The sequence below is a fragment of the Scyliorhinus torazame genome, chromosome 10 (genome assembly GCF_047496885.1).
Source record: "Scyliorhinus torazame isolate Kashiwa2021f chromosome 10, sScyTor2.1, whole genome shotgun sequence".
In the NCBI taxonomy this organism is placed as follows: domain Eukaryota; kingdom Metazoa; phylum Chordata; class Chondrichthyes; order Carcharhiniformes; family Scyliorhinidae; genus Scyliorhinus; species Scyliorhinus torazame.
Genome location: NC_092716.1, coordinates 224,265,271 through 224,279,180, shown reverse-complemented (window position 1 = coordinate 224,279,180; position 13,910 = coordinate 224,265,271). Strand labels below are relative to the sequence as shown.

General features: G+C 47.5%; 1 protein-coding gene across 2 annotated transcripts in view; it reads left to right on the top strand.

Annotated features, from left to right (window-relative positions):
- trim66 (tripartite motif containing 66) overlaps positions 1–5,238 on the top strand; it is a 509,536-nt gene extending 504,298 nt beyond the window's left edge. For both annotated transcript variants that reach the window (XM_072466467.1, XM_072466466.1), the window contains one exon: positions 3,371–5,238. In XM_072466467.1, the coding sequence (XP_072322568.1) occupies positions 3,371–3,622 (252 nt within the window). In that variant the 3' untranslated portion in view covers positions 3,623–5,238. The remainder of the gene's footprint in view (positions 1–3,370) is intronic.
- Positions 5,239–13,910: the final 8,672 nt, after the last annotated feature.

Genomic DNA, 13,910 nt, shown 5'->3' with positions numbered 1-13,910 from the left:
CCCATACACCCTCCAGCTTCCCACTCACCATAATGGCTACCCCCCTTATCTGCCACAATTCTTCCAGCCTCAAACGCCACCCGCTTGCTGATGAATATCGCTACCCCCCTGGTCTTTGGGTCCAGCCCAGAGTGGAACACCTGACCAACCCACCCCTTTCTCAATCTCGTCTGATCAATAATCTTTAAATGTGTCTCCTGAAGCATTGCTATGTCTGCCTTCAGCCCCTTTAAATGCGCGAAAATGCGAGCCCTTTTGACCGACCCATTCAAACCCCTCACATTCCACGTAATCAGCCTGGACAGGGTCTGCCAACTCCCCCTGCCGACTAGCCATAACATTTTTTTTGCCAGTCCAGAGCCCGCACAGCAGCAACCGCCCCGACCTCCCTTTTGTTCCCCGATAATAGTTCCTCCCCTGTCAGCGAAGCAGCACCCGAAACCTATTCCCCCAGGTCAAGTACCATTTTAGCACATGTTCTCCCCCTCCCCCCCACCTCGCTTCCGAGAGTCAGCTGACCCCGACAGCCCCCACCACTGGTGTCATACAGTCTGGCTCCCTATTGTTCGAACCCCTCTCCCAGCATGCAAAAACCATTTAACAACATCGTAGTCCCCAGTAAGTAAACAACCTCAAGTAAAAGAAATTAACATAAACCAATGCAGAAAACAATCGCTTGGAACCAAACCCACCCTCTCACAGAATAGTACCAACTTTGGGGCTCCCCTCCCCCTCCGCATCAAATCTCTGCAAAAACAAAGCACCCTCAAACCACCACCCCAGCCCCATACTTAACCCAGAACCACATACAAGAATTACAAAAATAACTAACTGCCGCCACATAACTCCTTCAAGACTTAAGTGTCCTTTAAGACGCTTCCAACTTCTTTTCTTTGATAAAAGACCATACATCGTCCGGTGCCTCAAAGTAAAAGTGCCGGTCTTCATGCGTAACCCACACCCGTGCTGGATACAGCATCCCGAATTTTGCCCCCTTCTTGAAGAGAATCGCCTTAGAACATAGAACATAGAACATTACAGCGCAGTACAGGCCCATCGGCCCTCGATGTTGCGCCGACCTTTGAAACCACTCTAAAGCCCAGCTACACTATTCCCTTATCATCAGTATCTTTATCCAATGACCATTTAAATGCCCTTAATGTTGGCGAGTCCACTACTGTTGCAGGCAGGGCATTCCATGCCCTTGCTACTCTCTGAGTAAAGAACCTACCTCTGACATCTGTCCTATATCTATCACCCCTCAATTTAAAGCTATGTCACCTCGTGCTCGACATCACCATCCGAGGAAAAAGGCTCTCACTGTCCACCCTATCTAATCCTCCGATCATCTTGTATGCCTCAATTAAGTCACCTCTTAACCTTCTTATTAAAGAAAATAACCTCAAGTCCCTCAGCCTTCCCTCATAAGATCTTCCCTCCAGACCAGGCAACATCCTGGTAAATCCCCTCTGCACCCTTTACAATGCTTCCACGTCCTTCCTATAATGCTGCGACCAGGACTGCACGCAATACTCCAAATGCGGCCGCACCAGAGTTTTGTACAGCTGCAACATGACCTCATGGCTCCGAAACTCAATCCCTCTACCAATAAAAGCTAACACACCGTATGCCTTCTTAACAACCCTCTCAACCTGGGTGGCAACTTTCAGGGATCTATGTACATGGACTCCGAGATCTCTCTGCTCATCCACACTACCAAGAATCTTACCATTTGCCCAGCACTCTGTCTTCCTGTTATTCCTTCCAAAATGAATCACCTCACATTTTTCTGCATTAAACTCCATTTGCAACCTCTCAGCCCAGCTCTGCAGCTTATCTATGTCCCTCTCAAACGTGTTACATCCTTTCGCACTGTCCCCAACTCCACCGACTTTAGTGTCATCGGCAAATTTACTCACCCATCCTTCTACGCCATCCTCCAGGTCATTTATAAAAATGACAAACAGCAGTGGCCCCAAAACAGATCCTTGTGGTACACCACTAGTAACTGGACTCCAGGCTGAACATTTCCCATCAACCACCACCCTTTGCCTTCTTCCAGCTAGCCAATTTCTGATCCAAACTGCTAAATCTCCCTGAATCCCATGCCTCTATTTTGTGCAATAGCCTACTGAGGGGAACCTTATCAAACGCTTTACTGAAATCCATATACACCACATCAACTGCTTTACCCTCGTCCACCTGTTTGGTCACCTTCTCAAAGAACACACCCGGTTAAACTCAGCACGTCTCTTGGCCAGCTCCACTCCCAGGTCCTGGTAGATGCGCACCTCGCTGTTCTCCCATCTGCTGCTCCGCTCCTTCTTGGCCACCGCAAGATGAGTTCTTTGTCTGAAAAACGGTGGAAACGTACCACCATGGCCCTCGGCGGGTCATTCACCTTAGGCTTCCTTGCGAGGGCTCGATGCGCTTTGTCCACTTCCAGGGGCCAAGAAAACGCCCCGTGCCCCATCAGAGTCTCCAGCATTCTCGCCACATATGCTCCTGCATTCGACCCCTCAATTCCTTTGGGGCGGCCAACGATCCTTATGTTCTGCCTCCTGGACCTGTTCTCCAGGTCCTCCAACTTCTCCTGCATTTTCTTGTGGCGCTCATCCAACACCTCCACCTTATGCTCCAGCACGGTTAGGTAGTCCTCTTGGCTAGACAACTTCAGCTCCCTTTCTTGTATCGCTTTCCCTTGGGCTTTCTGATTCAATACTTCTTGATCGATCGCAGCCTTGATCGGGTCCAACATTTCCTTTTTCAGCTCAGTGAAATAGTCCTTAAAGAACTTCATCTGCTGCTCCTTAGACAGCTGAGCCATCGCTCCCTGGTCCTGACCCTCCGCCATGCTGCGCCGTGGTCCCAGCTCCAACTGCTTCACTCTATCCGGGCTCAGTCTTTTCACACGGCCACTTCTAGTCCAATTCGCCATACTCTGAGGGAGAATCCTTCTTAATATCGTCCACTACACCGATCTATCCCCTAAAGTCCGAGAAAAGTCGGGAGAAAAGGTCTGAAGAGCCTTAAAGCCCAAAATTCAATCCGCAGTTAGCTAAGTCCCCTCAGCACGGAGGAGCAAGATTTAGGCATGACTTCCCCTACACCATCAACCTGGATAGAATTTCGCAGCATTGATGACATTTTGTCTACCTCTTATAACCTACTTAATGGATAAAATAAAATTTAAATAGCAGAATTTGAAATTAGTCCATTCATGTTTATTGCTGATACTACATTATGCAATTCCAGGTCTAATAAACGAGATTTTGAATATTAACAGATGGAAGGTTATGTTGCATTTCTGTGTGTATATAAAACAGTTAAGTCTGGAATTTATCCATTTAATGTGCAATGTTTTTTATAGCCAGATTCAGAGGTAGCCCAAGCTGGGAGAAGCTTGGAAGCATGCTTTGATGAAAATCTAAAAGAAATTTATCCTGACAAGAGCTTGGCAGGAACAGCCCAAGAAGATTCTGACTATGAAGAGATTGATAATGAAAGTGGCACGGTTACTATCAATGGATTTACTTGGCCAACAAAAGAAAAGGAGCATGTAAAGCCAAAGAGAAGACGCAGGAATGGTGGAAGCCATAACCAGAAGGACAATAGACCGTAAAAGATGTTCCTGGCCGAATGTATAAATATTATGAAATGTTGAATGATTCTTGGTTTTTTTTTCTATTTCAGTAAGTAAAATTGCTCTTTTTTTTTTTTTAAATTTAAGCTTTCTATTATAATTTTAGACCTCTCAGGAATGTAGATATCAGCTTCCCTGAAGTAAAACATTAAATGACAGACAATTGCCAGTTCTTTTCATAGTTTGTTATAAAGTGATTACACTGGATGAAATTGAATGTGGTGAATTATAGACCCACCTTTTGTGTGAAAGATTTGTACATCTTGCCTAAGTTTGTATCACCACTGGGCAAGAGAAGAGTTATGGAACAGCATTATTGGTGATATTCTCTGCAAGATATGGGGCATTACTTCAGTTAGCTTAGCTGGTTAGCTTCAGATATATTTGTGGAATGAAGACCGTGAAATGATCTGCTCAAGTTTCTTGTTCTGGCGTAATTGAAAGCCTTTGCAATGAGAATTACATTCAGGATTGAATTTCCATTAGCGTTTTCCAATTCGCCACTTGTACATGGCAGAAGATTTGAAGAGACCCTCATTTTAAAAATAAATATCGTAAATGGTGAACCCCTGCAGAATTTCACCCTCAGTCAGTAGAATGTGAACTTTTTAAATAAATATTTAACTTACAATATTCCTATCAGGATATTTTTTGGATTGTATGTTGTCCTGTAGTAAGTTCTTTGAGGAATATCAATTTGTCTTATTTTTCAGTATTAATTGTTGCAAATTAGAACAAGACCTGTTGCCTCCCTAAATGCAGTGGTGATTGAATCTCTATTGGTATATTTTGGGATGGATTTTATTTTTCTATTAACTGTTGAAGAGAAGCTTGTCAACTGTTTATTCAATTTGTTGTAAATCTGCAGAGATTTTGATTGTAAAGCTTTTAGGAATCTTATTAGTTCACAAATGCTCAAACTGTCAACCACAGAATTGCTATCAGCAGAGTACTGCCCATAGTCTGTTATACAACCTTCTTTTTGAATTTTTATGTATTTATTTGAAAAGGAAAGGGCTGGTGAGGGGGTGAGAAAGAGGAGAACCTCTTTGTGCAGGTAACAACATGATGAGGGTATCGTCATGATTGTTGATCTCTGGTCTAAGCGAGCGTTTTGACTTGTTACATTAACTTTTTAGCTGAGCGGCTAAGCTGGCAGTTTACCACAAGTAACCTGCAGAGTGAGATGAAGGGTACCAGCATGATGGCCTAAGGCCAGTCCTTTAAAATAAAGGCTGCAATAGTCTTGGGTTAATTGTTGTGGAGAAGAAGTAACATGTCCAACATAGTGCCATTATTTGAATGTGAGACTTTCATTTAGGTTGCTGTTAAAGTAATGGAAGAACAATTGTTGTAAAATAAATACCGGAGCAGTACTTATTCTACAAATATTGAATAGAAATGTCTTCATTGGCATTACTATTAATGTTGAGTGCCCGTCTTTCACTGGAAATCAAACATTTAACCATTGTACATGACAAATGCATAAATTGTCAGCAAGTTGTAGTGAAATTGTAAAAGTACTGTTCTCAATCCATTCTTATTACTACTGTAATAAAACCTGTTAACATAGCTGAATAAAGTTTTAAAAATCACCATTATTTTCAAAGTGTCCATTTTGAAATTTATTAGAAAATACAACGGCTGAGAAATTCAGCAATATCTTATTTCAAACATTCGGGCAGTATGGGGCCATGTGGTGGCGTAGTGAGATTCAAGGCTCCTCTAACCTCCGTTGTTGCGCAGATGACACAGGGCAATAGTCTGCCAGTGATAACTGAAGGAAAGATGTCAGGCAGCTTAGGTCATGGGCTGGGGTAGTGTTGCTAACTTTCTCCTTGGTTCAATTTCTCTGTTTTATTACCTTTGCTCGCGAGTCACCAGGTATCTTTATGATACCGCCACGAGGTTCAAGTCCGAATAATGATCAATAACCCACTAACCGATTAGTAAGATTTAAATCAAAGCACATTTATTATACACAGTAATCACTACTCATGCACAAATTCTACGTCTAAGCTACTTCTACAACTAACAGGCCAATACTTAACTTTGGACTGGCCCACCAGGTCAGGGGAACAAATGGCCTTTTGTTCGGGTTCTGAGTCTGCGGGATTCGAAGTTGGTACGGATTGGTAGCTAGGAGCGCCTATCTCGTAGCGAGTGTTGAATTAAGACTTACTCACTTCCGGGTGTGGCGATGACCAGCTAAGTCGCACGTTTCGGCAGCTCCCGGTGGAACGGACTTTTGGGCTCTTAATAGGAGCCCCAACGGCAAAAAACACTGTGCGGTAATCCAGAAGGGAATCCCCCCTGGACACGGATGAAAAAAAGAGAGGAAAGTGGCCGGATTGCGGTGGATCCTCTAGAGCAGCGGCCAGGAAGGCAGGCACAAAGCAAGATGGCGTCGGAAGGAGGCAGTTTAATATGGGGCCCTGACCAACAAGAGTTCCTGCGGCGTTGTGTGGAAGAACTCAAAAAGGAGATGAAGAAGGAGCTGTTGGCCCCGATATTACAAGCGATTGAGGGGCTAAAGGAGGAGCAAAAGACCCAGGAACAGAAGCTTCGGGTCGTGAAGGCAAAGGCTGCTGAGAATGAGGACGACATACAGGGCCTGGTGGTGAAAACGGAGATGCACGAGGCACAACACAAAAGGTGTGTGGAAAGGCTGGAGGTGCTGGAGAATAATGCGAGGAGGAAGAATTTAAGGATTCTTGGTCTTCCCGAAGGTGTAGAAGGGGTGGACGTCGGGGCATATGTCAGCACGATGCTGCACTTGTTAATGGGATCGGAGGCCCCGACGGGTCCGCTGGAGGTGGAGGGAGCCTGCCCCGACGGGTCCGCTTGAGGTGGAAGGAGCCTATCGAGTTATGGCGCGAAGACCGAGGGCTGGAGAAATTCCTCGAGCCATAGTGGTGAGATTTCTCCGATATAAGGACAGAGAGATGGTCCTCAGATGGGCAAAGAAAACTCGGAGCAGTAGGTGGGAGAACGCGGTGATCCGCGTATATCAAGACTGGAGTGCGGAAGTGCGAGAAGGAGGGCAAGCTTTAATCGGGCCAAGGCAGTGCTGCACAAAAGGAAGATTAAATTTGGAATGCTGCAACCGGCAAGACTGTGGGTCTCACATCAAGGGAAACACCACTACTTCGAAACGGCAGATGAGGCGTGGACATTTATTGTCGAGGAGAAACTGGAGTGAGCGGGCCAGAAAAAGAACGTTTGGGACAAAGTGGGGGGGTGAATATGTGGGATGAAGGGGGGGAAAAGAGGGAAGAGATGACTTCCCAAGTTGTTAATCCTGCGACCCTGTAACTTTTCTCTCTTCCCCATGTCGTGGGGGAGGGAGGATGAGGAGCTCAGGGGGCGCCGGCCATTGGGGACGGGGCCAAAAGGGAAGCGCGGGCTTTGTTCCTGCGCTATGGTAATCACGGCGGGAACAGGGAAGCAGGAAGGAGGGGGCCTCGCACAGTGTGAGCCGAGGTCACGGGGGGAAGCCGAGTTCGGCCAGAGTTTGCTGACTTCTGGGAGCAACATGGGGGGTGCAATTACGCTAGTTTGGGATCTAGAGGGGGGGGGGTTAACTGGGTTGCTGCTGCTGGGGAGAAGGGGGAGCTGGTATGGGGGGGGGTGATGTCGGGGCGGGGGGGGCCGCTTGGGGGAGATACGGCTATGTGGGAACCGGGTGAGGAGCTGGATTGAAAAAGGAGATTGCTAGTCGTCAAGGGGGGGGGAGGGTAAAGAGCCCCCCCAGCCCGGTTGATCACGTGGAATGTGAGAGGGCTGAACGGGCCGATTAAGAGGGCACGGGTACTCGCACACCTAAAGAAACTTAAGGCAGATGTGGTTATGCTTCAGGAGACTCATCTGAAGCTGATAGACCAGGTCAGACTACGCAAAGGATGGGTGGGGCAGGTGTTTCATTTGGGGCTAGACGCAAAAAACGGGGGTGGCCATATCAGTGGGGAAGCGGGTAATGTTTGAGGCAAAGACTATAGTGGCGGATAGTGGGGGCAGATACGTGATGGTGAGTGGCAAATTGCAAGGGGAGGCGGTGGTATTAGTGAACGTGTATGCCCCGAACTGGGATGATGCCAACTTTGAGGCGTATGTTAGGACGAATCCCGGACCTAGAAGTGGGGAAATTGGTAATGGGTGGAGATTTTAATACGGTGCTGGACCCAGGGCTGGACAGATCGAGGTCCAGGACCGGAAGGAGGCCGGCTGCAGCTAGGGTGCTTAAGGACTTTATGGAGCAGATGGGAGGAGTAGACCCCTGGAGATTTAGTAGACCTAGGAGTAAGGAATTTTCGTTTTTCTCCTATGTCCACAAAGTTTATTCACGAATAGATTTTTTTGTTTTGGGAAGGGCACTGATCCCAAAGGTGACGGGGACGGAGTACATGGCTATAGCCATTTCGGATCATGCTCCACACTGGGTAGACTTGGAGATAGGGGAAGAAAAACAACAGCGTCCACCCTGGAGAATGGACATGGGATTATTGGCGGGTGAGGGGGTGTATTGAAAGGTACTTGGAACTCAATGATAATGGGGAGGTACAGGTAGGAGTGGTCTGGGAGGCGCTGAAGGCAGTGGTTAGAGGGGAGCTGATATCTATTAGGGCACATAAAGGAAAGCAGGAGGGTAGGGAAAGGGAGCGGTTGTTGAAAGAACTTCTGAGGGTGGACAGACAATATGCGGAGGCACCGGAGGAGGGACTGTACAGGCAAAGGCTACATGTAGAATTTGACTTGTTGACTACGGGTAATGCAGAGGCACAATGGAGGAAGGCACAGGGTGTACAGTACGAATACGGGGAGAAGGCGAGCAGGTTGCTGGCCCACCAACTGAGGAAAAGGGGAGCAGCGAGGGAGATCGGGGGGGTGAGAGATGAGGAGGGAGAGATGGAGCGGGGAGCAGAGAGAGTGAATGGAGTGTTCAAGGCATTTTACAAAATATTATATGAAGCTCAGCCCCCGGATGGGAAGGAGAGAATGATGTGCTTTCTGGATCAGCTGGAATTTCCTAAGGTGGAGGAGCAGGAGGGGGTGGGACTGGGAGCACAGATTGAGACGGAGGAAGTAGTGAAAGGGATTGGGAGCATGCAGGCGGGGAAGGCCCCGGGACCAGACTGATTCCCAGTTGAATTCTATAGGAAATATATGGACTTGCTGGCCCCGCTACTGATGAGAACCTTTAATGAGGCGAGGGAAAGGGGGCAGCTGCCCCCGACTATGTCAGAGGCAACGATATCGCTCCTCCTAAAGAAGGAAAAAGACCCGCTGCAATGCAGGTCCTACAGGCCCATTTCCCTCCTGAATGTGGACGCTAAGATTCTGGCAAAGGTAATGGCAATGAGGATAGAGGATTGTGTCCCGGGGGTGGTTTATGAGGACCAAACTGGGTTTGTGAAGGGGAGACAGCTGAATACAAATATACGGAGGCTGCTAGGGGTAATGATGATGCCCCCACCAGAGGGGGAAGCGGAGATAGTGGTGGCGATGGATGCCGAGAAAGCATTTGATAGAGTGGAGTGGGATTATTTGTGGGAGGTGCTGAGGAGATTTGGCTTTGGGGATGGGTATATCAGGTGGGTACAGTTGCTGTATAGGGCCCCGATGGCGAGCGTGGTCACGAATGGACGGGGGTCTGACTATTTTCGGCTCCATAGAGGGACGAGGCAGGGATGTCCTCTGTCCCCGTTATTGTTTGCACTGGCGATTGAACCCCTGGCCATAGCATTGAGGGGTTCCAGGAAGTGGAGGGGAGTACTCAGGGGGGGAGAAGAACACCGGGTATCTCTGTATGCGGATGATTTGTTGCTATATGTGGCGGACCCGGCGGAGGGGATGCCAGAGATAATGCGGATACTTGGGGAGTTTGGGGATTTTTCAGGGTATAAACTGAACATGGGGAAAAGTGAGTTGTTTGTGGTGCATCCAGGGAAGCAGAGCAGAGAGATAGAGGATTTACCGTTGAGGAAGGTAACAAGGGGCTTGTTACTTGGGGATCCAGTACTTGGGGATCCAGATAGCCAAGAATTGGGGTACATTACACAGGCTTAAGTTGGTGGAACAGATGGAGGAGGACTTTAAGAGATGGGACATGGTGTCCCTGTCAATGGCAGGTAGGGTGCAGGCGGTTAAAATGGTGGTCCTCCCAAGATTCCTTTTTGTGTTTCAGTGCCTCCCGGTGGTGATCACGAAGGCTTTTTTCAAAAGAATCGAGAAGAGTATTATGAGTTTTGTGTGGGCTGGGAAGACCCCGAGAGTGAGGAGGGGATTCTTGCAGCGTAGTAGGGGCTGGCACTACCGAGCCTAAGTGAGTACTACTGGGCCGCCAATGTTTCAATGGTGTGTAAGTGGATGGGAGAAGGGGAGGGAGCGGCGTGGAAGAGATTGGAGAGGGCGTCCTGCAGGGGGATTACCCTACAAGCAATGGTGACGGCACCGTTGCCGTTCTCACCAAAGATATACACCACAAGCCCGGTGGTGGTGGCTACATTGAAAATTTGGGGGCAGTGGAGACGACATAGGGGAAGGACGGGAGCTTCGGTGCGGTCCCCGATAAGAAATAATCATAGGTTCGTTCCGGGGAGAATGGATGGGGGATTTGGAGCATGGCAAAGAGCTGGGGTAGTACAACTGAGAGATCTGTTTGTAGATGGGACGTTTGCGAGTCTGGGAGCGCTGACGGAAAAATATGGGTTGCCCCAAGGGAATGCATTTCGGTACATGCAATTGAGGGCTTTTGCGAGGCAACAGGTGAGGGAATTCCCGCAGCTCCCGACGCAGGAGGTGCAGGATAGAGTGATCTCAGAGACATGGGTGAGGGATGGTAAGGTGTCGGACATATACAGGGAAATGAGGGACGAGGGAAGATCATGGTAGATGAGCTGAAAGGGAAATGGGAAGAAGAGCTGGTAGAGGAGATTGAGGAGGGGCTGTGGGCTGATGCCCTACGTAGGGTAAACTCATTGTCCTCGTGTGCCAGGCTAAGCCTGATACAATTTAAGGTGTTACACAGGGCGCATATGACTGGAGCACGGCTTAGTAAATTTTTAGGGGTAGAGGATAGGTGTGCGAGATGCTCGAGAGGCCCATCGAATCACACCCACATGTTCTGGTCATGCCCGGCACTACAGGGGTTCTGGGTGGGGGTGGCAAAGGTGCTTTCGAAGGTGGTGGGGGTCCGGGTCGAACCAAGCTGGGGGTTGGCTATATTTGGGGTTGCAGAAGAGCCGGGAGTGCAGGAGGCGAGAGACACTGACGTGTTGGCCTTTGCGTCCCTAGTAGCCTGGCGCAGGATATTGTTAATGTGGAAGGAAGCCAAACCCCCGGGTGTGGAGACCTGGATAAACGACATGGCAGGGTTTATAAAGTTAGAACGGATTAAGTTCTTGTTAAGGGGTTTGGCTCAGGGGTTCACCAGGCGGTGGCAACCGTTCGTCGATTACCTCACAAAGATAGAGGGAATGGAAAAGAAGTAGACAGCAGCAGCAACCCAGGGGGGAGGGGGGGGGGAGGAATCGGACGGACTCTCCGGGATGTTATTGTATATGTATAGGTATTTGTTATAGGTAATTGTATATTGGATTGTATTTTTGGAGAGTATTTATTTTGGACAAGGCAGTTGCCATTTAGTTTTGTTTTTGTTTTTGTTTATATATTATTTATTTATTTGTTTAAAACTGGCCACTGTTATTTATATTGCTTTATTGTTGTGTAAAAGAAACACTACGTATTGTTATGTTTGGCCAAAAAATCTTGAATAAAATATATATTTTTTAAAAAGAATTAAGACTTACTTTGTTCGGGGGTCACTGCATCGGTCACGGTCAATGTTGGTTCGTGTTGCTGGGTGGCCCGGGCAGGAGGCAGAGGTGAAGAGAGTGATTTGAACTTGGGGCTTAACTCTTAAAGTCCCCAGGGGCTTCCCGCTTTTCGGGGAGGACCCTGTACCTGGTCCCAAGTGATTGGACTTTGTCCCAATCGCTTGGTTCGATTTCTCCAATACTGGAGCGATTCCCTGATCGATGGGCGGTCTTGAGGTGCTCATTCACCTCCTTTGTGTTGGCTCCTGCTGGCGCCGAGGAGTCTGGCTTTGCTTTGTGTGTCCAAAATGTTACTTATTGTTCCCGGGGATTGCTCATCAGTATGCAGATGGCTGCTACTTTGTTATGCTGATGGTCGCTGGTATCGATGTTGTCTGGCCTTTTGCAGAGTTTAAATACACAGCAAACCCCTGCAGCTGCTGGTTTCTGTCTTGTTGGCTGACTTTCCCATCAGCCTTTGCTATTCGCCATTTTAAATCGGGAGTTGGCCAATTTAGGTGGCTACAGTAGGGAGATCAGAGATTGGAACTGATGGGTGAGGATTGGAGATGGGATGTAATGGTGATGGGAGGCTGGATGGGGAAGGTTGGGAGTAGCATTCAGTTTCTTTCAATGTAAACTTCACTCATTATACCTATTGGCTCAGCTAGTATAGCCAAAGGGTAGTCGTGGTGCAGAAATTTCACCCTGATCTCTTGTTAGACAAGCGCAGTTAAAATGAGAGCAATGCTCTTACCTGCCTTGAGAGAAGGTCATCCCAATCAGGGTTCCTGAGCCTCACCATTTATCCAGTGATGGAGGTGGAGGTGTATGTATGTGAATTTGAGTTGAAAACTGGATTGGCTCAGCTGGGATATATCATAGTTGAATGGATTATTTGACACCTAACAGCTAAATTGAGCCATGTAGCCCTGATTGCTTAGGTGCTACGCAATCACAAAAGGATTGAAAGTGGAGTTGGACATACTTGTGCACACTTCCAAGGAGAAGTGGGCATTGGACACCATCTTGGTAAAGGACAAACAAAATACACTTTGCCCACATCAAAAGTAGGCTTTAATCTTTTTGCACATAAGTGACCTTGCTGCAACTTTAGTTGTTCTAAGATTGTCCGCATCAATATGGATTGTCGCTGGAAAAAACAATGGTGCTTAAGTAAAAGTTGAAAAAGCATTTGTCATAATCACCACACCTCCCAGTCATGTGATTGGCAACTTCCCTTCCAACCAAATCTAACATCACACCCAAACACTTCCTAGAAGTGCTCTTAAGGCCAATGATCTTCCTATCTAATCACCAACAGAATTCCCAAACCCACCTCATGCAACAGTTCTCACAAGTCGATCTTCCTATTATTTCCTCTCAAACCTTGACCACATCATGATCCACATCACATTACACCAAGCCACATCATAATCAAAGACCCCTCCCGCCCGGCTTACTCACTCTTCCAACGCTACGACCAAGAAAGCACAACAGTGCCTATACTTCCTCAGGAAACTAAGGAAATTCAGCATTTCCACACTGACTCTTACCACCGTTTACAGGTGCACCACCGAAAGCATCCTATCTGGTTGCATCACGGCCTGGTATGGCAACTGCTCGGCCCAAGACCGTAAAAAACTACAGAAAGTCGTGAACACCGCCCAGTCCATCACAAAGCCGCCCGCTGCCTTGAGAAAGTGAACAGCATCATCAAAGACTGCTCCCACCTGCCTTACACTCTTTTCCAATTTCTCCTATCGGGCTGGAGATACAAAAGTCGGAGAAACACGCATGAACAGATTCAAAAACAGCTTCTTCCCTGCTGTTACCAGACTCCTAAACGACCCTCTTATGGGCTGACCTGATCTCTTCTCACATCTTCTCTACCGAGTAGTACTACACCCCTGTAAGCTTCACCCAATGCCAGTGATTATGTATTTACATTGTGTATATGTGTATTTTATGTTTGCCCTATTATGTATTTTCTTTTCATGTACGGAATGATCTTTCTGAGCTGCACGCAGAACAATACATTTCACTGTACCTCGGTACACGTGACAATAAATAAAATCCAATCCAGTCCAAATTGAAGCCAGACTCCTCCATGCTTTATGACAGACTCTCTGGCTGTGTACCAATCATTTCTGTGTCCAAACTCCTCAGCCTTTTCAACTGCCCCAACAGAATCCTCTACAGCAGAATTCATGTGTGATTTGTGGGGTGCTGGTATCTGTGTGACCCTTTTTCTCCTACCCTAAAGAAGCAAATGCAGATCCCATCTCGGGTGCCCTCTAAAGAACGTACAATCCCCAGTATCGGAGTTGCTGGCTGCCATTGCATGACCAAGTGAGACTTTCACCATTGAGATTCTTTTTCCTCTTGGACTTCACACTCACATGCCACTGCCTGTCCAAGCATATGAAGGTTTGATGGAATACTGTTCACTT